The sequence below is a fragment of the Primulina huaijiensis genome, chromosome 5, assembly GCF_012295235.1.
Source record: "Primulina huaijiensis isolate GDHJ02 chromosome 5, ASM1229523v2, whole genome shotgun sequence".
In the NCBI taxonomy this organism is placed as follows: domain Eukaryota; kingdom Viridiplantae; phylum Streptophyta; class Magnoliopsida; order Lamiales; family Gesneriaceae; genus Primulina; species Primulina huaijiensis.
Genome location: NC_133310.1, coordinates 2,742,241 through 2,768,651, shown reverse-complemented (window position 1 = coordinate 2,768,651; position 26,411 = coordinate 2,742,241). Strand labels below are relative to the sequence as shown.

Sequence of the window (26,411 nt, the reverse complement as noted above, 5' to 3'; positions counted from 1 at the left end):
ATATATATATATATATAAATTTTATGTCTAAATTTTTTAATTTTTGTATGTTATTATTATATGTTTAGTTGTCTATACTGATTGAAAAAAATAACAATTTTTTTCTTTTTATAATTTGGTAGACCCAAATTTTAAGTCAGTTTTTTTACATATTATTAATATCCAAGTATATACTTTATAGTTTTCTGTATGTGTTTTCTATTCACGATTCACGAACGTCATACACTTTGATTAACAATAAATCCAATTCATTTTAATTATTGCTTCATCTTTCATAATCTCTAAAAAATTCAAAATGTCACCAAATTTTAGGTTTGATTTTTCGTTCAATGTTTGTCGATCATTCAATTATTTTATAATTTTATGTTTTTTCTAATCGATAATGAATTCATGCTTAATTTTCGAACGTATATTTTATATCATATTTTGTTTTGATTTCGGATTTTGTACACGCTGTTGTTCATAATTTTTCTGACGTTTTCCCATTAATTATCAATGCTACTGGCTGTGCGTAACTTGTGTTCAAACTTTATGACACATTATTTTTAGTTGTCATTAATCAGTGCTCTTTTTTGCTTTATTAATTATAATATATTGTTACCTACACTGAACCAAGATCCTGGTTCCGCAGAGCTCGAGATCGATTCGAAGTTCGAAAAATTTGGCACAAATTCGGTTATAATTAAAACTCAAGTTCGGGTAAAAAGATTCGACTATGTTCGCGAACTATTCGAACTATTACTTGAAAATAAGCACTCGAAAAGCTCGAAATATATTTATTTAATATATAATTATATTGTATTAATAAATATTAAGATTGCACGAACAAAAAAAAATTTGACTCAAAAAATTCAAACATGTTCGAGTTTGACTCGAATTCGATAAGCTTGAACATAAATAAAATATTTTTCGAGCCAACTCGAAAAGATCACGAACCAATTCATTTCGTTTACATCCCTAGTGTGAATAAAGGGTTTAAAAGATAGCCATATTTTAAGTATTGTTTAAATTCTCACTAAGAGTTTCGATTTATGCAGTTATAAGTCTTATTCGAAGTGTATTTGTACAATGGTTATATAAATCAAAGTCTTTTGTGGATTCCTTCCTAAGTGAAAAAAAAGAGTGATATAAAAGTTATTAATCTCCGAACATCTATAAAATATCGTACCTCATTTACTTTATATTTCTGTATGCTTTATTGTTTTTATCTAACCGCATTATTAACCGTTTGCTTACATTGAATTTATTGTATCACTAGTAATGTCAGACCGTTTTCGCACTCAAAATCTTTTAAGTGGTCCAATTAATTGTAACCGTTCAAGAAATGCATTTATAGCTAATAACTGTTAAGGTCATCTCAAGTTTTCGAGAAATTTTAAAGATTTCATTCATCCTTATAAATTATTTTTCGATCCCAATATTCGCGGTAATTTAAATATCACAAAAAATTTTATGAGACTATCTCACATATTAAATTTGTGAGACGAATTTCTAACCCGACTCAGTTCATAAAAAAATATTATTTTTTAAATAATGCGGCTAGATAATGCGGTTAACAAAATAAGTTTTCCTTCATTTATTGAGCGTTTTTCTAAACATTCACCCACTTTCTAGATAATAAGAGTGAGAATGAAGTTTTGGACCATGAACAAACAAAGTTTTGTCAAGATTTCTTGAGGGTTTTCACTATCATTTATTTAGCTTAATTTTATAACATAGGTTTTTTCAAATGTTCCGCTGTTATTTCAAGTTATGAGTTGTGAATATATGTTTTGAATTTGTAATAAAATAGAACAATTTTCTAGAATTTTAGTACCTTTGAGGCTTAAACATTTTTTAAAGTTTACTCACAAATTTTGAGGATGTTAATGTCGCGTCTCGAGCTCAGAACATGCATCATGGGTACTTCTAATCAATAGCCACTAACGAAGAATTAAGAACGAACGTTTGCTGTTTTTATCAAAAATTATAATTTTTTAATAAAACGTGTGTCATTCGATTTCATAATCGACATCAAAATTAATGTGAGTCTGATTCCTTGATCGCAAGAAGTTGAATTTACTTGGAGGGAAATGTCGGGATCAATATCGGTCATGCTATAAAACGATCAAAATGTGACAATTTCGATGTATCATAAAAAAGATTGATGTTTGATCATTATCGACAATTATTGATTTTGATTTTAAAAAAACTATTATATAATAATCTGTGATAAATAATATAATAATCTGTGATAAAATATAATCGTGAAATAATGACATTTGATCGAATGGTACACGCTTCAAACTGAAGCTTTGAAGCTAGTCGTAAAAACCAAGAAAGGTATAATCCATTGATTAAAGCAAGCTGAAACCTGTCAAGATCTCTTATTTCAATTCAAGAGTACAATCAATCCTCAATCTGCAATCCAAAGCATCAGTAACCATCCCATGAACTTACTTTTGTTGGGCAAATTTAAATCTTGGGATTAGATTAATCGCTGAAAGGGACGAGATTATGGCAATATTTTGTTGGGATTACATAGCCAGTCAAGGGAATCAAGAAGGCATGAGTTTGATTGGCTGGTTTCCGTGGTCCCGTGCGTGCCTTAAACTTCACTTGAAATTTCACATAGGCATATAATGGGCAAGTTCTGGAATTGCTGCCTGAAGAATCGAGCTTTGAAGCGTAGCCCACGATCACAGGTACCTCTGTTGTCTTGATGGTTTCTTAAAAATGTGCTTCTGCTCGAATTTTGTGGGAAATACATGAAATTTTGAAATCCGTTTAAGATTTCTTTGATGTAGAGACTTTCAATTGATCCTTTGTTTTTTCACTTTAGGGGTCAAGAGACAATATGGAGACGCCATCCACTAGCAATGCCAATAATAACTCTAAATCCGAGGTAATAAAGGCGTTTTTTTTTGCAACTTCTGATGTTTTTATTTATTTGATTATTGCGTCGTTCTTGGACGTATTTAATTCATCTTTCATTGGTTTTAGGAGATGCAATCCTGTGCCATTTATACTTGACTTAATCGTATTTTATCATCTCTTTTATTTTTCGATTCTTCATATTTTCTTGCTTGTTTTGCTTTTGCGAGATCAGTTCTTGATGGGTGAGCTTGATGGCAACTGAAAAGCTCTGAGATTTGTGTAAATGATCAATAGGAAAATCCAACTTATGGAGCATTACAAGTTCTAAATTTTGTGAATATGGTGTTTGATAAGGGTCATGAGCCAGTCGATGCATTTTGAAGCCTACAAAATGTCCTACAGTTAGAAAAAAAATGAAGCTTTCTTGTTTGAAATGGCGTGATGTGATAATTTTGAAGTTTTATTTTTGTCATTGTATTGCAGCTTCATCATAATTTTTTTATCAGACAGGGAGAATTTATCCAAACATTTTGTTTTGTTCACTTAACAAATTGCTGTTACTGTAAACGAGCTTATCTCACTTTCATGAATCAAATTTGAATTCCAGCTGAATTTGAACGAGAAATTGAAGGATTCAATCAGCATACCAGCAACCAATATCATACATAACCATGATTTCTCTGGAGGGCTTCATTTATGGCATCCTAATTGCTGCAATGCCTTTGTTGTTTCGTCAGAATCCGGTTACCCTGAAGGATTATCAACTAAGCTAAGCGGCAGTTTTGCCGTTGTCACAAACCGGAAAGAATCCTGGCAAGGCCTGGAGCAAGACATCACCAGCAGAGTTTCTGCAGGATCTAACTACATAGTCTGTGCTTGGGTTGGAATATCAGGGGCCGTTGAAGGTGTTGCCAATGTTTTGGCCACTTTGAAACTAGAAAATCAGGATTCATCAGTTAGCTATTTGTTTATTGGAAGGTATATTTTTCTCTTTTTTGATGGTGTTCTAGCTTGGGGAAGCTATTCCCAATTTGCATCTACGTAGGGAACCCTGGAAGTAGTGGGGTGCCATCCATGACAGCCATTCAAATGAAAACATGTGCAATCTCATTTTTATATTTTTTATTTTTCAAAATATAATGTTTTCTCCCCGATTTTGTTTAGTGCATTATTTGTGAACTTTATGTACTGGTTCCAACCCTGACCTTTGCAGAACCTCTGCGTCAACTGAACGTTGGGAGAAGGTAGAAGGTACATTTTGTCTGTCAACAATGCCTCAGAGGGTCACATTTTATCTGGAAGGGCCTTCATCTGGCATCGACCTACTCATAAGATCTGTACAGGTCTCCTGCCCCAGTTCCAATGAATGTGAGGTATTTTCGTGCCGAAAGTAACATATTCTCCTTCAGCTTTGTAACTATTTATTTGTGAAAAGGTGTCGGTGAAAATAAACTTCATTCTTGCAATTGGAAATTGAGAAGGATGATAAAGAATATGTATGTATCTTTCGTTGCTTTTAAATTTTTGATGTATTGTTGTTTTCTCGCATCTGATAGAGTCAAAGCACTGGATCTTTATCAGACGGCGATGAGAACATAATACAGAACCCGACATTTGATGATGGACTAAATAATTGGTCTGGAAGAGGTTGTAAGATTGTTGTGGGTGATTCTATGGCTGATGGGAAAGTTCTTCCCATGTCTGGAAAGTACTTTGCATCCACGGCAGATCGAACTCAGAACTGGAATGGGATTCAACAAGAGATTACTGGGAGAGTGCAGCGGAAGCTTGCGTATGAGGTTGTGGCTACAGTTCGAATATTAGGTAATAACATCACCAGTGCAAATGTTAGGGCTACACTGTGGGTTCAGGCAGCAAATCTCCCCGAGCAGTATATTGGGATTGGCAGGTTAGTTTTATCTTATTGTCAACATTCCAATGCTGATATTTTCAGTTCTTTTGGTCTCAAGCTAACTTATTTTAAAGTTGAGATGGTTTTCTTTATACAAGATGCTGTGATTGTTAATGCTAAATATATGCACTCTTTATCCTTTTTAAGGTTCTGATGAACCTTGTCTCTTATTTACTTGATAAATCCTGATATATAAATCAAAACGGAGTGGTGTGACTAATGCACTTGTCTTTTTATGTTGCGTTTTTTTCTTTTGAAATGGAAATGATTATGCAGGTGTATTTCATTTTTCCTGGTGAATTTAATATCATTTAACATTATACTGAACTATCGTCGTTGCTTGTGATGCATTCAAGTTTACTATATGATTTTATGAATCTATTTTTTCTGTAGTGTGCAGGCAACAGACAAAGATTGGGTGCAGCTGCAAGGAAAATTTCTTCTAAACGGCATCCCCTCACGAATAATTATTTTTTTAGAAGGACCACCTCCTGGAACTGATATCCTCCTCAATAATCTAATAGTAAAGCACGCTGCCAAAGCTCCACCTGCATCTCCACCAGTCATTGAGGTTGTTAAATTAGTAACTGGAAGTGCCTGAAATATTTAGCAGAGCTGCTTAATTTTCTTACACTCAAGTTAATTTCTTTTTCTCAGAATGCTGCTTTTGGGGTAAATATTATTGTGAATAGCAACCTTAGTGACAGCTCCAATGGATGGTTTCCTCTTGGAAATTGCACACTTAGTGTCGGAAATGGTTCGCCACATATTCTTCCTCCCATGGCTAGAGATTCCCTTGGAGCCCACGAGCCTTTAAGTGGTCGCTACATTCTTGTAACCAATCGTACTCAAACATGGATGGGCCCAGCCCAGATGATAACAGATAATCTGAAACTATATTTGACATATCAAGTGTCAGCTTGGGTTCGAATTAGATCTGGTGTAACTAAACCACAAAATGTTAACGTTGCTCTTGGTGTGGACAGTCAATGGGTAAATGGTGGCCAAGTAGAGATTGGTGATGATAAATGGCATGAAATTGGTGGATCTTTTAGAATCGAGAAGCAACCAGCAAAAGTAATGGTTTATGTCCAAGGTCCTGATGCTGGTGTCGATTTGATGGTGGCCGGACTTCAAATCTTTCCTGTCGATAGACACATGAGATTTAAACGCTTGCAAACACTGACTGACAAGGTAAGTGGCGAAGGCGGTTCTTGATGTTCAATTATTGTATGCAAAGTAAGATTTTCTTTACTAAGTGCATGTTATATCATGCAGATACGCAAGCGTGATATTACCTTAAAGTTTATTGCATCTGAGTCGAGCTCTCTGGGTGGTGCCTTTGTGAAAATCAGACAGACACAAAACAGTTTCCCAATTGGATCATGCATGGAGAGATCAAACATTGAGAACGAAGATTTTGTCGATTTCTTCTCCAAAAACTTTAACTGGGCCGTCTTTGGAAACGAGTTGAAGTGGTACTGGACCGAGGCACAGAGAGGAAACTTAAACTACAAAGATGCTGATGATATGTTAAACTTTTGTACAAGCCGGAACATTCAACTTCGTGGGCACTGCATCTTTTGGGAAGTCGAGGATGCAGTTCAATCATGGATACGTTCTTTGAGCAAAGACGACATGATGTCAGCTGTTCAGAACCGTCTAACCAGTCTTCTGAACCGATATAAGGGTAAATTCAAGCACTACGATGTGAACAATGAAATGCTGCATGGTTCCTTTTTCCAAGATCATTTAGGAAAAGATATCAGAGCCAACATGTTCAAGATTGCAAATCAACTTGACCCCTCTGCCACCCTTTTTGTTAACGACTACCACATAGAAGATGGCTGTGATACACGGTCATCACCAGAGAAATACATTCAACACATTCTGGACCTCCAAGAACAAGGAGCACCAGTTGGAGGAATAGGCTTACAGGGGCACATAGAGAATCCAATCGGTCCCATCGTTTGTTCCGCACTCGATAAGTTGGGCATTCTTGGCCTTCCAATCTGGTTCACAGAAGTCGACATCTCTTCGGACAACGAGTATGTTAGAGCTGATGATTTGGAAGTCATGCTTCGAGAGGCATTTGCTCACCCTGCGGTCGAGGGCGTAATGTTTTGGGGATTCTGGGAGCTGTTTATGAGTCGTAACAATGCTCACTTAGTGAACGCAGAAGGTGATGTTAATGAAGCTGGTAAAAGGTACCTTGCACTTAAGAAAGAATGGCTGACTCGTGCTCATGGACATGTAAATGAACAAGGTGAATTCGAGTTCAGAGGATTTCATGGTTCGTATGAAGTCGAGCTCGTTTCAGTTTGTCGGAAGAAATTGGCATTTAAAACATTTGAGGTTGATCAAGGTCTGGATCCAGTTGTGGTATCCGTAAATTTATAGTTGTCGATGACTTATGCTTCACACTGACTGGATTAAGGGATTATTAAACTTGTCAATCCAAACAGATGATGATGCTCATGTAAATGAAATAATGTGTTGGTGACTTGTGGAAATGTGACGGTGATTATACAATGGCTGTGTCTTAGTTTTCTGCTATTATTACAGGGTTCAAGACATTAATAGATGGACGGCTGCGATCATATTATTTGATATTTGAGGTTAAGCTCGAATTTATGAATTAATTCTTGAATTATCTTCTAAGCTTGGGTTCTGTCCAAGTTTGGAATGCTTCCAGACCCAATTATAATTTGTAAAACATATCTAGTTCAACTCAGAAAAAAAGGAAAAAAAACTCTTGAACCGGCAATCAATATATATCATATCAATTTTTTTTTTCTTTAATATATTCATCTTGCTTCGAATTCAATAATTTATGTGCAAAAAATAAAAAATACTATTCAATACTCTCAACAATATTATAAGTAAAAAATAGCTTCACTAATCATGATTTCCTCTGATCTAACTTCGTTTAATAACCGAGAATGAATCTTGTTTTTGTCTTCTCACAGTTTCAACAAATTTCTATATCCAAATTTCAAAATAAGAATATTTCAAGCTCTGTATTACTTCATCACTACTATATCACCTACATTCTACAAGCTTTGTTAATCAAGAAGACAAAACAGGAATCCACTGATCCCCTTGAATGAAACTCTGGATCGAGTACGAATCGACGTGCTCGGCCGGAATCATACTACTCCAATTAACACGTTTCGATGTATCAGATCCAGTCCCAGTATTCTCAAACTCCCCATAATATAACGTATTCAATGCGAAATCGCCACTCCAAGGCATCCATCCATCTGCCGCTATGAGAGCCTCCAACGTACATCGAATGAAAACCGTCCTCGAGTACTCCTTCCATGGCCTGCCGAGGTAATTCTTGTGGACACTGGGTTTACTATGGTACAAAGCCATGTACGCATCAGTGCCATTGATGACACAGTTCTGAAAAACAAAGCCTGTGGATTGGCCGGGGTCGATTCTACCATGTGCCGTTACAGCATTGTTCTCGCCTTTTTCGGGATTGAGTTGCCGGGGGGCAACCAGGATGAGGCAGTCTTGGAAGAATGCAGCTGATTGTCCGAATATGAAGTCGACATTGCCTTGGATTCGGCATGATTTGAAGTACTGGCGGAGTGAGTGGGCGTAGAGGGTGTCTTGATTACCGATGAATTCGCAGTTTTCGAAGATGGAGAGGTCGCTGTCGGATCGGAAAGCTACTGCTTGATGAGCATCAGGGCCTGCTGTGTTTCGGATTGTGAGATTAGTTGCCATGAATCCATCGCCCAGAACTCCTGCATGTACAGCGGTTCAAAAGTTAAAATAACATTATGAAACCAAAGTAGGTAAAAGGTGTAATAATATATATTTACTGAGTTATCTAAATAGCAAATTCGTCTCACAAAATTAACTCGTGAGTACCTCACATAAGTTTTTGTGATGAAACCAAGTGTTAGACTTTGTTTAATAGATGATTTAATGGTTAGTAAGCAAAAATTATTCCGATTTTTCAGTTCAAGGTCAAATATAAATTTGATGCAACATAATTTTGAGGCCTAGTGAAAATATTTCACCCCAATCAAAAGCATTTTGTCCTAGGCAAAAATTTGCGTGAAACGGTCTCACGGATCGTATTTTGTGAAACGAATATCTTATTTGGGTCATCCATGAAAAATTATTACTTTTATGTAGGTTGACTCGTCTCACATATAAAGATTCGTGAGACCGTCTCACAAGAGACCTACTCTTGTTATGTGACCAACAAATTGATTGGAAAAATGATAGTGTATTATATATTTTCATTTAAACAATTAAATTTATTGTGATTTTATTTTTAAGTTCTTTATGGGGGGAGTAGCTATAGGGATGCATCACATAAAACTTAATGTTTGAATTTTCATTTCCAATTAAAAGAAAAAAAATTACTTGGATTATATGACCTCCTCAGTCTTACCAACGGTGGCGGATTCATAGGTGGTCATCCCTGGCTGGCCTACATTCATGGAACCTGAAATGACCGTTTTGCCCATCCCGTCCCCGATGAACACCACGTTCTTCTTCTCCAATGGCACCCGAACCGTCTCCTCGTAAACCCCTTCCTTGATCCATATCACGAACCGTTTGCCCGGCCCGGGGTTATCCGGTCCCGCATTCACCGCTTCTTGCACTGCATTGTAATCGCACGCGCCGCCCTTGCATACCGTCACATCCGCCTTGAGAGCAGGCGGCACCCCGCCTACCAAACCGGAGCCCGAGCCGGTTTCCCAGAACCCGTCGCGCTCCGTCTTTGGCGGGGCCCAAGACTCCGTTTGGTCAGCGAAAACGTCGTAATTCGCGAGCATTGCTAGCGCATTGCTGGTGGATACGAGCAATGAGGAATTAAAGAACGCCATTGTGGGCTGGACGAGAGCCGTGTCGGAGTCGTTGGCGTATAGCTTCAGCCCAGACCAGCAGCCGTACTGATACGCCAACGCCGCGCTAACCCATGCCCGCGCGTCCTTAATACTGCCACCTACCAACGCGCCACCCGTCAGATTCAAACGGTAATCGGAGTAACGCAGAATATTGAGGCAAGTAGTTGCGGCGTAGGACCTGTTCTGGTTCCCCACGGACGCGACCAGGATATTCTGAACCATGCCCCGACCCGTTTCAAGATTTCGGGAGGAAACCTTCACGGCGGATTGAATAACATCCAGAACCGCGGCGTTTGCGGGGACTGTATTGGAATGGGACAGCCATGCTTCGCAAGTTTGAGGGTCAAGCGAGGCCTTGCAGGTCTCGCGAATGACATATATGTTGTCAGAAGGCGAGCCGTCGGCGGTGGACAATGGCTGGTGGTTGCGCTGGTGGGAGACGGCGGAGAGGGTGAAGAAAAGAAGAGGTAATAGAATCACGGAAGACAGGAGAACCGCCATTGAAATGATGCAGAATTTCAATCTCCGGGATTTCTTGGGATTGTTTGCAGCAAAGGTGGGTGAAGTTTGGGGGGAGTTCACATGTTTTTGGTACTGCATCATTGTCGAATTTAAAGAAAGATTCTGAAAACAACGTGACAAATCAAGAGATTAACAGATAATGATGTAAGCGGGAAGAATAGTTTAAGCAACGTTGTTAACTTCTGTCTGACACAATTTAGGAGGATGACGATTGGAAGTGGAGTCACGGGTTTGGATACCGAAGGAAATGGGAGGGAGAGGGGTGGGGAGGGGGGGGGGGGGGGGGGGGNTTTATGAATTGTGGGGGTCGTTGGCTTGCTACAATTAAATGGGCTAAATTATGTCATCTATTATTGTAAAAAAAAAAAAGAAGCGAAAAATCCCCAAATTCATAACATTTTAAAAGTCTATATATTTTTATTTATTTGATCACAAATAAGAAAGATCCCGAGGGATACAAATTAGATTGGTATTATCAAAAAACCTAAAGTTATAAACATAAAAAACAATAGATTGTCGTTCAAAAAATTATTTATTTCACATCAATCAAATCATTTAATCTAAAATTATAACACTATCTTTTGTTTTTTTCCCTTTTGATATTCATTTATTATTGCTTATGTCAAATTTAATCAATCAAATCAATGATAGAACAATTTACTTATTAAATATCATTCTACATCATACTCAATTTTTTAACAAGTACAACATTACTTATCATATCCAATGCCATCAAACTAAGTAAACGCACCATTAGTTTACTCTAGGCTTAGGTTTGGAGGGAAGAAAACATAAGTCGTATTGGGGGTCAATTTCATAGGAAAAAGAGAGAGAGAAATTGATAAATGCCGAACACTCTTGGTTTTTACATGTCATGTGCATTTAGGGACATACAACGATGTATATATATATATATATACATACCTATAGCAAAACAAGACGACAGACACCATCAGGTTAAAATAACCCAAATAAATCAAAATAGCACATGTGAGCCCACCCATGTTGTATTCTCTGCTGGCCAATTTGGGTTGTAAGATCGCACATGGCAGAAACGTATAGTGCATGTGAATTGGGCATATACAATGTTAGACAACTTCAAAAACTTTAGACAGGTGTATGCTTCGGTTGAATCTCTTGTGCACCAGAATCCAGATTCTTCAGGTCTATGCTTTACATTTCGGTATGGTTTTTTGCTTGCATCTTGAGTTGGACAATGTGTGCATTTACTCGGATTCCCTAGATGCTGTTTGTGTTGGAAATGGTTAGTGATAACTATTGAATGCAAGTCCCACATTGAAACAGAAAGAGGAGAGTGAAGTTCTTGTAAGTGGAAATACATCAAATAATTTGTATTTGAGTGTTGACTAGTGTGGAGGGAAAATTCTCCATAATATATTTAATAGTCAAAGACAAAGATTAGCACCTGAGCACTAAAATAAGAATAAATTCGGAATTATTATTTTAATTATTCTATAATTAAAATAATGAATTGTGTCTGTAATGGAATGAATCATTGCACCTTTTGAATGACTCAGTGGAAATTTTCCAATGGGGTTAGTGTCCATCCATAAACAATTCAAATGAAAGGTGCTTGTCTGTTCAATATTCATAAAGGTGTCTATTCGAAAAGGCACACCATTTCGAGGAGGTGATTCTACTTTATAAATACAACTTCATCTTTTAAATTAAAAAAAACAACAAATATATCATTTCATTTTTCTCTAATCTGTCTTGGAAAAATATATAGATATTGTTGTCTATATATTTTATTCTTTGTTTTGAATTTTCCTGGAAGGAAATTGCCATTTACCAGCAGCAATATAGCTGGGCGATATTTCTTTAAGGACATCATTATTGCGATCAAAACAATATACATTCTGGAACCAAATTATCTAACAATCTTAAAGAAATATTTTCCTTTTTTTTTTGTTTCCCTGCAATGGAGACCACTGGTTCAAAATCTGTTTTTGATGCATTGAAGTTAGATCGATTTGATGGGACTAACTTCATTCGTTGGAAGGACAAATTGTTCTTCCTACTCACTGAATTGGGAGTCGCATATTTTTTGAGTCAAAGCCTACCCAAAATCCCTGCACCATCTGATGAAGATACAGATGTTATCAAAGCATCACGTAAAAAACGAGAAGAGGATGAAGTTAGCTGTAGAGGATACATCCTGAATGCCTTATATGATCTCTTCCGTTCAATCAAATTCCCACATGAAATCTGGAGTGCCCTGGAGTAAAAATATACATCAGAGAAACAAGGTACTGATAGATTTCTAAGCATGAAGTTTTTTGAATTTCAAATGGTTGATAATAAATCTGTCATGGATCAAGTCGATGAACTACTCGTCTTAGTCTCTAGACTCAAAGATTTGAAAATAGAAGTGTCTGAACAATTGCAAGTGGCTGCTGTAATTGCAAAATTTCCAACCACTTGGAATGGCTATAGAAAGAAATTGTTGCACACTTCTGAAGATTTTACTATAGACCAACTCATGAAGCATATTCGAATTGTAGAGGAAACTTGAATTCGTGAAAATAAATTTGCTTTAGAGTCTGGTTCTAAGGTTAATAATGTTGAGTCTAGCATTAAGAAAGTTGGTTATTCTGGAAAGAAAAGAAAGTTTGTTGAAACCTCAAGCGAAAATATTGCCAACAAAAAGAAGAACAAGACATGTTACTTTTATGGAAAGAAAGACCATTTCAAGAAATAGTGCATGTTCTACAAGAAACTGAAGGTGGAAGGAAATGCTGGAAAAAAGACTGCAAATCTTTGAGAACATCCAGCAATTCCCCCTGATATTGTTGCTATGGTTTCTGATCTAAAGATAAGCATGATAACAGAATGCAACATGGCAACAAATGAGAAATCTGATGATTGGTGGTATGATTCCGGTGCAACTATTCATGTTTGCGATGAAAAAGGTTTGTTCAAAAACTATGAACTTGCTGAGAAAGAAGACAAAGTCTTGATGGGAAATCATGATACTGCCATGGTACTTGGAAGAGGAACTATCGAATGGCAATTCACCTCTGGAAAGAAAGTGATCTTGATGAATGTACTACATGTTCTGGATGTGAGGAAGAATCTGATTTCTGCAAGTTTGTTGTGCAAGAAGGGCTTGAAGGCTGTAATAAAAGCATAAAAACTTATACTTTCTAAGAATGGTGTGTTTGTAGGACAAGGATACTCATGTGATGGAATGTTCAAACTAAGTATTAATAAAGTGGATATTCTGCTATATGCTTGAGTATCCTTTTAATTTATGGCATGGTAGATTATCTCATGTTAATTTTAAGTCAATTAAATTTATGTCAAAGCATGGTTTAATTTCTTGTACAAATGAAAATTCTAAAAAATATGAAATCTGCATACAAGCAAAAATGACTAAAAAACATTTTCCTAAAAATGAGAGAACAACTGAGTTGCTTGAATTAGTACATACTGACATATGTAAATTAAATGGACATTTGACTAGAGGCGGAAAAAGATATTTCATAACTTTTATAGACGATCATTCCAGCTTCACGCATGTTTATTTATTGAGAACAAAAGATCAAGCATTTGATGTGTTTAAAAGTTACAAAGTCATGGTTGAGAATCAATTAGAAAAGAAAATTAAGATCCTGTGAAGTGATCGAGGTGGTGAATATTTTCCAATTGAATTTACTGTCTTGTGTGAAGAAAATGGTTTAATCCATCAAACTAGTGACCATGCACCCCTCAACGAAATGGTTTGGCGAAAAGAAAAAATAGAACATTGGTAGATATGATAAATGCCATGCTTATGCATGCTAATCTACCAACAAATCTATGGGGAGAAGCATTGTTAACAGCTTGTCATGTACACAATCGAATTCTATCAAAGAAGACTAAAACTTTTCCATATGAAGTATGGAAAGGAAGGAAGCCAAATCTTAATTATTTGAGGGTATGGGGTTGTCTAGCCTATTATAGAGTTTCAGATCCTAAAAGGACCAAGTTGGGACCTAGTGCTCTCAAAAGTATTTTCGTGGGATATGCTGAAAATTCAAAAGCTTATGGATTGTTGGATTCAGACTCTAATTCTATTATATAGTCTAGGAATGTTGAATTTTTAGAAACTAGCTTTCTTAAAGATCCAAGAGTTAATACACAATCAAACAAAGAAATTCCTAAATATCTAACACAAAACACTACAATGGATTTTAATTCTTCTTCTAATAAGAAACGAAAATCTGCAGAATCTCCTAATGAACCAAGGAGAAGTCAAAGAGCAAGAAGAGAGAAGAAATTGGGTCATGATTTTAATTCCTCACAAACATTGACTTTTTGGTTAAAGGAAGCAGATGTGAATTGTTGAATAAAATACCTATTGTTTTACATTTAGAAGATGCTCCAAAAACATAGATGAAGCAATGGCTTCAAGAGACTTTAGTTTCTGGAAAGAAGCGATAAATGATGAAATGGATTCTCTTCTTGCAAATGGAACATGGGTGTTGGTTCATCTACCTCCTAACTCAAAACCTATTGGTTGTAAATGGGTGTTTAGAAGGAAATATAACAATGATGGTTCTATACATACTTTTAAAGCGAGACTTACAGCTAAGGGATTTAGACAGAAATAAGGTGTTGATTATTTTGACACATATGCTCCTGTAGCGAGAATCACTTCAATAAGAGCATTATTTGCTTTAGCATCAATTTATAATCTGCATGTTCATCAAATGGACGTGAAAACAACATTTTTAAATGGTGAACTTGATGAGGAAATTTACATGGAACAACCAGAAGGTTTCATACTTCCTGGGAATGAAAATAAAGTCTGTAAATTGGTGAAATCCTTATATGGACTAAAGCAAGCGTCTAAACAGTGGCATGAAAAATTTGACAATGTGATTTTATCTCATGGATTTAGTCATAATGGGGCAGACAAATGTATTTATTCTAATTTTACCAAAAATTCCGGTGTGATTATATGTCTCTACGTCGATGACATGTTAATTATAGGAACGAACATGCAAGGAGTAAATGAAACTAAGTCTTACTTATCTTCTCAATTTAAAATGAAAGATTTAGGAGAAGTCGATACCATTCTAGGAATCAAGGTGACCAAACATAGTGGGGGTTTTGCTTTGTGTCAGTCTCATTATATAGATAAAGTTCTGTCTAAGTTTAATCACTTAGGAATAAAAGAAGCTAATACCCCATTTGATGTTTCCAACAAATTGGTAGAAAATTTGGGCAGATCCATTAGCCAATTAGACTATGCTAGTGCCATAGGTAGTCTAATGTATGTTATGCATTGCACAAGACCCGATATTGCCTTTTCTGTTTGCAAACTTTCAAGATACACTCATAATCCTAGCACTGAATATTGGAGAGCAATTGGAAGAGTTCTCGGATATCTAAAGAAGACTAAGTCATTGGCTTTGTTCTATAATAAGTTTCCCTCTGTGCTAGAAGGTTATATAGATGCTACTTGGATAACTAGTGTCAATGACAATAGATCGACGTCTGGTTGGATTTTCACTTTGGGTGGAGGAGCTATATCATTATCTTCGAAGAAACAGACGTGCATTACTCATTCCACAATGAAATCTGAATTCATTGCTTTAGCAACAGCAGGCAAAGAAGCGGAATGGCTGAGAAATCTATTGCTAGATATAAAGTTGTGGCCACAACCAATGCCAGCGATTTCTTTGCACCGTGATAGTCAAGCAACTATGTCAAAAGCATTTAACAAGATTTATAATGGCAAGTATAGACATATTGCTTTGAGACATGAATATATAAGACAACTAATTTCTGATGGTATTATAACAGTTGTCTATGTTAGGTCTAGTAAGAACCTAGCTGACCCATTAACAAAAGGACTCTCGAGAGATATAATAAAAAACACTACAACTTCAATATGTCTAAAACTATTATGATTTGTTATTAATAATAGGAACCCTACCTTTCTAAAGGTTTAATTGGTAACAACAAATTATTAATGACATGTAGCAAGTACTAGGATCAATGTAGTACTTATGAAAAAAAATGATGAATATAAATTATTCTTAGTGAAGGTTTGAGTTCGGTTATGAACAAGAAATCTCAAACGAGATTTCAAAGGTCCTTCGCCTATGTGAACACAAGAAGTGGTGCCGCTTCTATCAAAAGTTTGAGAATAAAACTTTTGTAAGTATCCATGAATCCAGGAGTAGCACATGACCATAATATGGTGCTAAAGCTCACGGTGAACATGTTAGAGAAATTAATATTTTGTGTGTATGACATTTCCGATCTTGTCATATAGAAATTGTAGTTTAAGTTAATTAAACTGCCATACATTTCGACAATGTTTTGAAGTGTTTATACAAGTAGTAGGTTTAAGTCGAAAGACTCCTCCTATAATGCATAAAATTTTAGGTTTGATTGCTTATATCACTAACTAAGTGGGGGATTGTTGGAAATAGTTAGTGATAACTATTGAATGCAAGTCCCACATTGAAACAGAAAGAGGAGAGTGAAGTTCTTGTAAGTGGAAATACATCAAATAATTTGTATTTGAGTGTTGACTAGTGTGGAGGGAAAATTCTCCACAATATATTTAATAGTCAATTACAAAGATTAGCACTTGGGCACTAAAACTAAAATAAAAATTAATTCAGAATTATTATTTTAATTATTCAGTAATTAAAATAATGAATTGTGCCTGTAATGGAATGAATCATTGCACCTTTTGAATGACTCAATGGAAATTTTCCAATGAGGTTAGTGTCCATTCATAAACAATTCAAATGAAAGGTGCTTATCTATTCAATATTCATAAATGTGTCTATTCGAAAAGTCACACCATTTCGAAGGAGGTGATTCTACTTTATAAATACAACTTCATCCTCTAAATAAATAAAAAAAAAACAACAGATATATCATTTCATTTTTCTCTAATATGTATTGGGAAAATATATAGATATTATTGTCTATATATTTTATTATTTGTTTTGAATTTTCATGGAAGGAAATTGCCATTTACCAACAGCAATATAGTGGGGCAATATTTCTTTAAGGACATCATTATTTTGATCAAAACAATATATATTATGGAACCAAATTTTCTAACAGTTTGGGCAGTACGGAACTTTAATCTCGAACTTGGTCCAGCTGGAGGAGTGACCTCGTAAATTCGATCGATGTTAGATCTTGCGACATTCATCTCAATCAATCATATGAAGCGGACCGTTCATATGAAGCGGACCGCTAACGGTGCGGCGCACCTGATAGCACACGAGACTTTGTTTATGTCTTCGACTGTTGAATGGCTAGATGGTGTGTTCCCACCGTGACTATTGAACATTGTAACTCGGGATTATCTGGTTTAATGTTTTAGCCAGTTTATGTTTAAAAATAAAGAGAGAAGAGAAGATTGGTTAAAAATATTTGGATGACATAATTGTTGAAAGGACACACACTTTAGGTGGGCAAAATAAATTGTATACTATTTTTACACTCCTTTTTATTTGGTAAAAAACGAGAAAAAAAATAATGCATAACTTTTGGCAAAGAGTTGATTAATTCTATTACAAAGATTTAACCAAAATTATTTTGGTTTATTTAATCCGTCATATTTGTTTGTTTGTTCATTTTTTTTTTGTTAATTTTGATACGTTTTCTCCTTATAATACTTACATATATGTGTCATATAAATTTTTTTAATAAAATATTACAGAATATATATGTGTGTGTGTATATATATATATGTGTCACAAAAACGCTTATACATTTTTGGAATGACTTAGCGGTACAAAATATCTTTTACAAACAAAAACTAAGAATTTAAATTAAACATTAAGAAGAACAAATTTAAATTATTTAATTATAAATTTCTGATTATAAATGGTCAATAAATTCTAGATTTTTTATAATGGTAAATTATAAATATTACAAGTATATTATAGATTACAAATAGATTATAAATTATGAGTAACCTTATATAAATATTCCGTTAATAAACTATCCACATTTAAAGATTGAGTCCAAAATATGACATCCACGATTATAAATTTACTAACCAACTTGTTATAAAGTAAAATGTATAGATTATATATATTTTTCTGAGATATGACATTTTAATTTAATTCAAAAACTCAATAACAAACATTTTTTTCCCACACACACATATACATGTCATTAAAATAAATTATATGTTTTTGGGATGACTTAGAGACACAAAATAATTTTTTAGAACAAAAACATATGAGACCGTCTCACATATAAATTTTGTTTGACAGATTTTCAACTCGATCCGTCAATGAAAATATATTATTTTTATATAAAATTTATCATTTCTCATTGTAATTATAAACCGGATCAATCCGTCTCACGAATATATATCTGTAAGATCGTAAATATTATATATTACGAGTGACCATAAATACTCAAATCAATAAAATATCTAACCTAAAGAATTTGTCCTAAATATGAAATCCATCATTTTAAATTTTCATTCCAAATTTTATAACACATGTTTGATATGTTTTTCATCCACTGTATTAATCTCATATCCACCATCAATGAGATTTTGTTCATATATTTGATGTATAATTTTGATATGTTTTATCATATTTTATATACGAATGTCACTTCAGTTGTAGATAAAGACATGAACGTGGTTAATTAGCAAAATAACAAAACTTTTTTAAAAGAACGAATTCTCTTATAAAGTAAAATACATTGATTACAAATCTTGGTCCGAGATACGACACATTGATTTTTACAACAAAAACTAAGAATTTGAATTAACAAAAACTTTTTGTACTCCAAATTTAATTATAAATTTCTGATTTATAAAATGGTCAAATGATGTCGACAGAATCTAATTGCGATTTCTCAAGTTTCATTTTTTTCTCCGGGTATAAATTTTGACAGGGAATTCCTGTCTGTCCATCTCTATCTCACACATCTCTCTCTCACACAAAATTTACAGTCGGATTGGAGTCAGCTCTCTCTGAGTTTTGTGTGTGGCGGCGCAGTAATCCATTTTTGATACTTTTCGTCTCTGTAAGTTAATCTGTGTATGTATGAGCGAGGGATCCCTCTCTTATCCATTTCTTTTAAGTTTTTTTTTTTGTTGTGGTAAAATTTTCAATTTTCAGTTTTGTTACGGCTTATTTCTCATATATTTTCATCCTTTTATCTCTTTTGCAGAGATTTTGTGAAGATTCAACGAGGTATTAGCATAAAAAGCTTTTTCTTTTTTTTGCCCGGATGCTGACTACTTTATTTTTGTCATCAACTGCTTTGTTTTTTAATATTTGTAATGGGTAGTGATGAGATCTGGTGATTTCTTGGTTATTATTTTTAAAATCCCGTGCAATGATTTGATATGTCTTATATTCAAAAGTGAATCTCGATTTTTGATATAGGAAAGATTGGAATGAGTGCTTAACCAAATTGGGAAAGTACCAAATTTTGGTGAAGTTTTCCTTCCAATAAAACAGTGAAAATGGTAGAATACAAATGTTAAATAGCATATGTTAATGACTGGTTGGATATTAATTCGGAATTATATTGCTAAGTGTTTCGAACATCCAGTGTCTTTTATTTTTGTAATGCCAAGAAACATAAAAGAATCCTCTGTTGTAAGGACATCATTATTTTAATGAATTGACAACGAAATAGAACGTATAAAGCTTCAGGCTAGTATGATAATTGTTTGCTAAGCATGGCTTTGGGTATTTCGAGCGGCTTTAACTAAATTACAGTCGATGGTTTCACATTAGTGTAATCAAAGTGATTTGAACGTTCCATTAAAGATGGTAGAGCAGATTGGAGAAAGGTACATCACTGTGATGATGTGATAATTGGAGATGATTTTAAATATAGTCAGAGAAACAAGATAGCTTTATGACTGATTTCAATGCTTTGGTTTAAAAATTTCCATGTCAAGTTCTTTAGTACGGCACCCCATACATAATTGTCAAAAACTTCTAAAGTTTTCTTACATATAATTTTAAGAGCAGAACTATGGTTACCAAATCTTTTGTTGAAGGAGTGTAACATATCTAATAGCCATATAAATTAGCTAAAATTCCATAACTAGTAAACTTCTTATTATGAAGAATGGCATTATGATGAAATGTTTTTATCTGATTGGAGATACCAGAATCAAAAGATGTGGCCATATTTGGCTGATGCTCGTGTTTGTTATGATGCTTGTTTGTCATTATAGTTTCAGCGGAAAGTATTGGTCGAATACGGTGGTATTCCTGCTTAGATTCTCTAGGCGCTGAATTGATCTGTGCAAGTGATACTGGTGGCCTGGGGATGAAGTTTTTTTGACAGTTTGTTATCTTTCATGGGTGGTTTTACCTTTTGATAGTTTACTTTAATGCTTTGTTTTGTCTTTCCTAGCTATTTTTGTTTGGTCTAAATTGTACGACTTCGATATAGTTCAAGTGCATGTGTTCTGACATTAGCAAGTGATAAAGTACCATTCCCACTAGGAGTGTGCTTAAGTGATCGTTAATTGCTAAAATCATATCCTCTTTTACCTTATTTAAACCTACAAATTTGAGCAAATTTTGTTAAATTAAAGGAAATAAAATAAATAAACAATTAACTACAACAAGAATCAAGAAATCAATGAGACTGAGATCTCTGATTACTGTAATTCCTCAACACTTAACTCGAATCTAGGCTATCCTCCCTTAGTTGATTTTATGCTTGAATTGTTAACCTAAAATCCTCACGCTTTAATTCAATTAACAAGACAGAGAAGGCTTAGGTTTTCAATCAAAGTTCACACAGGCCGTGCAAGTCTATCTCTAGCCTATATGAAACTAACATATAATTATTCGGTTCTAATGTTCTATAGTATAATCAATGAATTTTCTCTTGAGCTCATCATGATTTCCAAATATTAAATTAATTAGTGATCGAGATATTAATTGACATCACATAACAAATATAATAAACAATTTATATGCATAAACCAAATTTACAAATTAATAGTTTTCATTCAATCTGCATGTTGAGTTCCAAAAGCATTCCTAGAAACTATCATGTTTTTACCCAAAAAAGCATAAATTATTTTTGGAAACATCATGGAATAATAAAAAGAAAAAAGAAAATGAAAAAAAGGTAGAAGGTTTTCAATCTATTGAATTTGCTTCATCCTTTCTCTCCTTGCCTCTCTTCACTTGTTCTCCCTTTCTCCTTGTGTTTTTACAGGTTTTCTTTTTCTTTTGGTCAATCTCATGAATAGATCCTTTCCATATTTTACAAACATGTCCAAGTTGAGTTCTAGCCACCTTAGGACTCTTCGTCCTAGTGCTGCAGCCCCTTGGAATAACCCCGTGGCGGTAACTCAATGTCCAAATATTTTCCATTCTTGAGGGCGCTTCCCACATGCCTCCCACTTTTCATGATGGGCGCCAGGGAGCAATATTTTCTGCCCCAAAGTTTTTTTTGTGCTTTGATGGTCGTTTTCGTGTTTCTTTGTTTCATTCACCTACAAAATCTATATAATTAATTATTATATATAACTTATAAGTGCACAAAACTAATTAAAATCATAAAAAAACGACGTTTAGACTATCAAGTTTTTAACCAAAAAAACTTAAATAATATTTGAAAAAAGCATGGAATAATGGAAAGAAAAAAGAAAAAGAAATAAATAGGTAGAGGGTCTTTAATCTCTTGAATTTGCTTAACCCTCTCTCCTTGCCTCTCCTCTCTTGAGTCCTTGTTCTCCCTTTTCTCTCTGTGTTCTTATGGGTTTTCTTTTTCCTTTTTTTGTCAATAATCTCATGAATAGACCGGTTCCATATTTTACAAATATGTCCAAGTTGAGTTCTAGCTGCCTTAGGACTCTTCCAGCACATTGTCCGAGCGTTGTGACCCCTCAGAATGACCTCGGGGCAGTGAAACCACTGTCCAAATTATTTCCATTCTGAAGGACGCCTCCCACATATCATGATGGGCGCCAGGGCCCTATACTTTCTGCATCGAAATATTGTTTTTTGTGCTTTCATGGTCTTTTTTGTGTTTCTTTCCTTCATTAACCTAAAAATCAATATAATTAATTATTATGCCATATTAATATATATAAGTAATAAAAATCATAAAAACACGAAATTTAGACTATCATGTATTATCCAAAAAAAACATAAATTGTTTTTGAAAACATCATGGCATAATCGAAAGAAAAAGGAAAAAAGAAATACAAGGGTAGAAGGTCTTCAATCTCTTGAATTTGCTTTACCATTTATCTCCTTGCCTCTCTTCTCTTGTTCTTTCTTTTCTCTTTTTGTTCTATGTGTTTTCTTTTTCTTTTTTTGGTTAATAATCTCATAAATAGGCCATTTTCATATTTTACAACACAAAAACACGGATTTCCAACCCGACCAATGGAAAATATTATTTTTATTTCAAAAGTATTACTTTTCATTCCAATTGTGAACCGGATCGGCCCTTCTCATAGATATAGATCTGTCACACCGTCTAATAGAAGACTTACTCACTTTACAAACATCTCGAAGTTGAGTTCTAGTCACATTAGGACCCTTCCATAATGTTGTCCTAGCACTATGCCCCTCGGGATGGCCCCGTTGCGGTAAACCAACTGCTCAAATTATTTCAATTATGGAGGTGTGCCTCCCACTTCTCATGGTGGCAGCCATACTTTCTGCCTTAAAGTGTTGTTTTTCGTTTTCATGGTTCGTGTTTCTGTGCTTCATTCACCTACAAAATCAATATTATTAATTGTCATACCATATTACTGCATAAAACTAATAAATAAAATCATAAAAACTCTACTTTTAGGCTTTCACGTTTTAAACCAAAAAATCATAAATTATTTTTGAAAGCATCATGGAATAATTGAAAGAAAAAGGAATAAGAAATAAAATGTTAGAAGGCCTTCAATTTCATGAATTTGCTTCACTTTTTCTCTCCTTGCCTCTTTTCTCTTGTTCTCCCTTTTCTCCTTTTGTTCGTATGGTTTTTTTTCCATAATTTACTAACAGTCCTACTTGAGTTCTATCCCCCCTAGGAATAGTCCCGCGACACAAAAGCGACTTCCAAATTATTTTCATTGTGGAGGGCACCTCCCACTTTTCGTGATTGGCCAGGACTCCGTACTTTCTTCCCCAAAGTGGTGTTTTTTTGGGCTTTCATGGTCATTTTCACGTTTCTTTGTTGTTTTTGGGCTTTCATGGTCATTTTCATGTTTCTTTGTTTCATTCACCTGCAATAACAATATAATTAATTATTATACCATATTAATGCATAAAACGAATAAAATCATAAAAACTCGACATGCATCATAATGTGGAATTGCACTTAAATTACGACAAATTAGGTACTCATCTATTTTTAAAATACCAATTACTTATGACAAATCTTATGATAAATGTTTAATGCTTTCATATTACGATTTAGCTGGGACTGTGATCATTCGACGGATAGGCCTCTGCCTCTCTGTAGCAGATATCAGGTCCTAGCTGTAATATGGGATATCTTCCAGAGCTAAAATGGGTTTAGGCAGTATTCTGGACAGCAACGAAGCTTCATCTATGTTACTAGTGTCTAGGAATGTTGAAAGTGCATGATGCAATCTTGTGATAATCTATTAAGCTTGGATGTTGTATAATAACGATTCCGACATCGTATTCATTATCAGATTTGAAGAACAAGTCTCACAATGTGTCGTAGGTTGGAAGCTACCTAATGCGTATATTTCCTTTCATTTTATGAATCAAAACTGAGACATATCAGGTCTTATGATGTAAATCCTTGGATCGTTATCCACAGTTAGAATAAGCTTGGAGCGCCCACACCCACGCCCACCAAAATTCAACTTGTAACTTGAAGGGCGAACCTGAAAGATATTGAAACTATGATAGAGTTCTTATTTTGTTTTGTACGATTGGAGTTAGGAATCAACCTACTATAAATTACATTCTCTGATTTATAACAAAGATCATATTTTCGATTGTGGCTTCACTTAATTTGATTTAATATGCATTCATGTGGCCAGTGACAATTACATATCCACAAAATATCTTATATCACGCTTATGTATGAGAGAGAAGTTATTGTCATTATGATTGTAAAACTTATTACTTTAGTGTTTGTTTAATATGCACAGATGTAATTTAAATATGCACATGATTTATTTATTGTAACGTTCTCGTTATTTTTACTTGTGTCCAAATTACTAGCATACTGTTTTGTCTTTAGCTAGGGCAATCTCTTACTTCTGTATTCAAAATTTTATGGCTCGTAAATACTGATTTGTGTCATGAAGGCTGAACTATCATTTCTTCTTTAATCACGAACTTGTAAAGAATTGCTCCTGAGATCTTGAATGTACGTTATAAACATGGCAATAAAATCTTCTATTTTTTCAGCACCGAGTTCATTTTTTTTTAGATTTAGAGGTAAAAATTAGGTACTTGAAGCTGTATCTATATATTTTTACATTGCTACACCTTAAGGCGAGCATGGTTCTATCGATAACCAAATGCGAGAGGAATTTTACATAGCTGTCTCTTGTGCTTTATATATGACTTCTGACAAGACCTATTTGTACCATATACATGGGGTGCATATAAGTTTAAAAAAAGTTTCATTCTTGTTGTGATCGCATTAAAAAGATATCAAGGAAGTTTAGAAACTCTATATTACCAATATTACTAGATTCTATGTTTTTTTTTCCAGAAAGCAGTATTTCAACTAGGAAACGTTGCATTTTGGTCCTATATGCTTGACTATTTTCAATTTTGGTCATTTATTTTGTAAAATTTCAGTCTTAGTCCTGTATTTTTATTTTCGACAATTTAGTCTTTTTGACTGCTAGAGTACTGATGTGACACTGTGCTGGTGAACATCTTGTCAACGCCACGTCATATGGCATCATGTCGGAAAAAGAAATAAAATTGCAGAAAAAAATAGCGGATTAGGTTGAAATTATGCAACAGATAGGGACCGAAATCGCAAAAAAAACAAATATACAAGACGACAATTACAATTTTCGCTTTCAACTATTGTCTAAGACTACAAGTCTTTTATGCTTTCAAAATGTATCATTGAGGCATTCTTATTCACATTTCCATTTCTTTTCTCGTTGAAACCTTTGCCCGTAAAGTTTCAAGTTTCTTCACATGCGAAAAGTTTCTTGTTATTTAGGACCTGAATAATATCAATACAACGATTTGTTAAAAGTTCTTTGACCTTATTTAATCACTTTAGTTGGAATATGGATGGAACTAGTTCTTAAAGTTTTTCCTGTACCAAAATGTCTCCCAGTCTCGATGATTGGTGGCTAGAGATGCATTATAGTTCTATCCTGAGGAAATCAATGCGGCCATACAGGTTAGTTTCATTTTTTGGTGTGGTGAATCGTGTTGATTTTTATTTGTCGTGGATAATTTTTATGACCATGTGCAAAGGTGTTAAGAAATATATGGCAATAAATCGAGTTTAGATTCTTTATTTCTCTTGAAATGTGTCCATTAATTATTCATGAGATTAAATGAGTTAACTTCTAATATCATAGCAATGTGAAGCAATTCAATATTTGCTTGCTACAGTGAGATACAAAATAAATGGTATAACTCAATAGAGTTGGTCATATAATGGACATCTGCTCATATCATGGTTTATTTTCTCAATTAATCATACTCACTGCGCAATAGTTCATTTTCTATGGCATGACCGATTGCTTAACTTTGCGATGAAATTTAAGGAATTGAATAATATCTTAACAATGCTATGGTTTTTGTTTCCTATTCTTCGATGACTAACCACTTAATTTATCCCAAGTAGAAGTCAAAGTCCGTACCATAAATTTGAGATGGACGTGAGACCAAGTACTTCTAGTTATCGTGTTGGAGACACAACACAAGTGGATTTGCCTCACCAGAATGTATATTGCGGTGATAGCTGCAATGCTGAAGGATATTTAAATGAAGCATTGACCGCTAGAAAAAGTTATATGAACATAAAGGCGGTCTGTGATTCCAAATTTGTCCTCATCGAACATATCAGGGGCCTTTTGAAACCATATTGGAAACAAGGGAACCTGAGCAGAGATGTGTACAAAATCATTATGAAGAAATCTGTGGATAAGATTATTGAAGGTATTGAGGTATCCAAATTTCCCAAGACTAAATGCGACCACCAGAAATACCTCTCAGCATCAAAAAGGAAGATCATTGACCACGACAGGTTCGTATCGATTATCTTTACCCTATGATAACCATTGT

The 26,411-nt window shown here is 34.6% G+C and overlaps 3 protein-coding genes and 1 long non-coding RNA gene across 6 annotated transcripts in view; 2 read left to right on the top strand and 2 right to left on the bottom strand.

The window, feature by feature from the left end:
- The first annotated feature begins 2,261 nt into the window (after positions 1-2,261).
- Positions 2,262-7,380, top strand: LOC140976317 (endo-1,4-beta-xylanase 1). 2 transcript variants are annotated; one of them, XM_073440391.1, is made up of 8 exons: positions 2,262-2,684; positions 2,822-2,884; positions 3,467-3,834; positions 4,070-4,229; positions 4,413-4,765; positions 5,162-5,339; positions 5,426-5,962; positions 6,047-7,380. In XM_073440391.1, exons 1-8 carry the CDS (start codon positions 2,622-2,624, stop codon positions 7,166-7,168), a joined length of 2,844 nt encoding a protein of 947 aa, XP_073296492.1. In that variant the 5' UTR covers positions 2,262-2,621; the 3' UTR covers positions 7,169-7,380. The 2 variants fall into 2 exon arrangements, with proteins under 2 accessions (XP_073296492.1, XP_073296491.1); XM_073440390.1 differs by having other exon boundaries at positions 3,464-3,834.
- Positions 7,381-7,761: 381 nt separating this feature from the next.
- On the bottom strand, positions 7,762-10,416 carry LOC140976521 (probable pectinesterase/pectinesterase inhibitor 51). Its single transcript, XM_073440742.1, has 2 exons — positions 9,186-10,416; positions 7,762-8,526 (listed from the first exon to the last, which is right to left on the bottom strand). The coding sequence occupies exons 1-2, from the start codon at positions 10,246-10,248 to the stop codon at positions 7,838-7,840; spliced, it is 1,752 nt and encodes a 583-aa protein (XP_073296843.1). The 5' UTR covers positions 10,249-10,416; the 3' UTR covers positions 7,762-7,837.
- An 8,596-nt stretch (positions 10,417-19,012) lies between these two features.
- LOC140976315 (uncharacterized) overlaps positions 19,013-26,411 on the top strand; it is a 38,024-nt gene continuing 30,625 nt past the window's right edge. The window contains exons 1-4 of one of the 2 annotated variants that reach the window (XM_073440388.1): positions 19,013-19,200; positions 19,348-19,370; positions 25,396-25,518; positions 25,972-26,373. In XM_073440388.1, the coding sequence (XP_073296489.1) occupies positions 25,442-25,518; positions 25,972-26,373 (479 nt within the window). In that variant the 5' untranslated portion in view covers positions 19,013-19,200; positions 19,348-19,370; positions 25,396-25,441. The remainder of the gene's footprint in view (positions 19,201-19,347; positions 19,371-25,395; positions 25,519-25,971; positions 26,374-26,411) is intronic. The other variant, XM_073440389.1, reaches the window with a different exon arrangement.
- LOC140976316 (uncharacterized) lies at positions 21,374-23,818 on the bottom strand. The gene is made up of 2 exons (XR_012175192.1): positions 23,250-23,818; positions 21,374-22,104 (listed from the first exon to the last, which is right to left on the bottom strand). It is a non-coding gene; the product is annotated as an uncharacterized lncRNA (long non-coding RNA).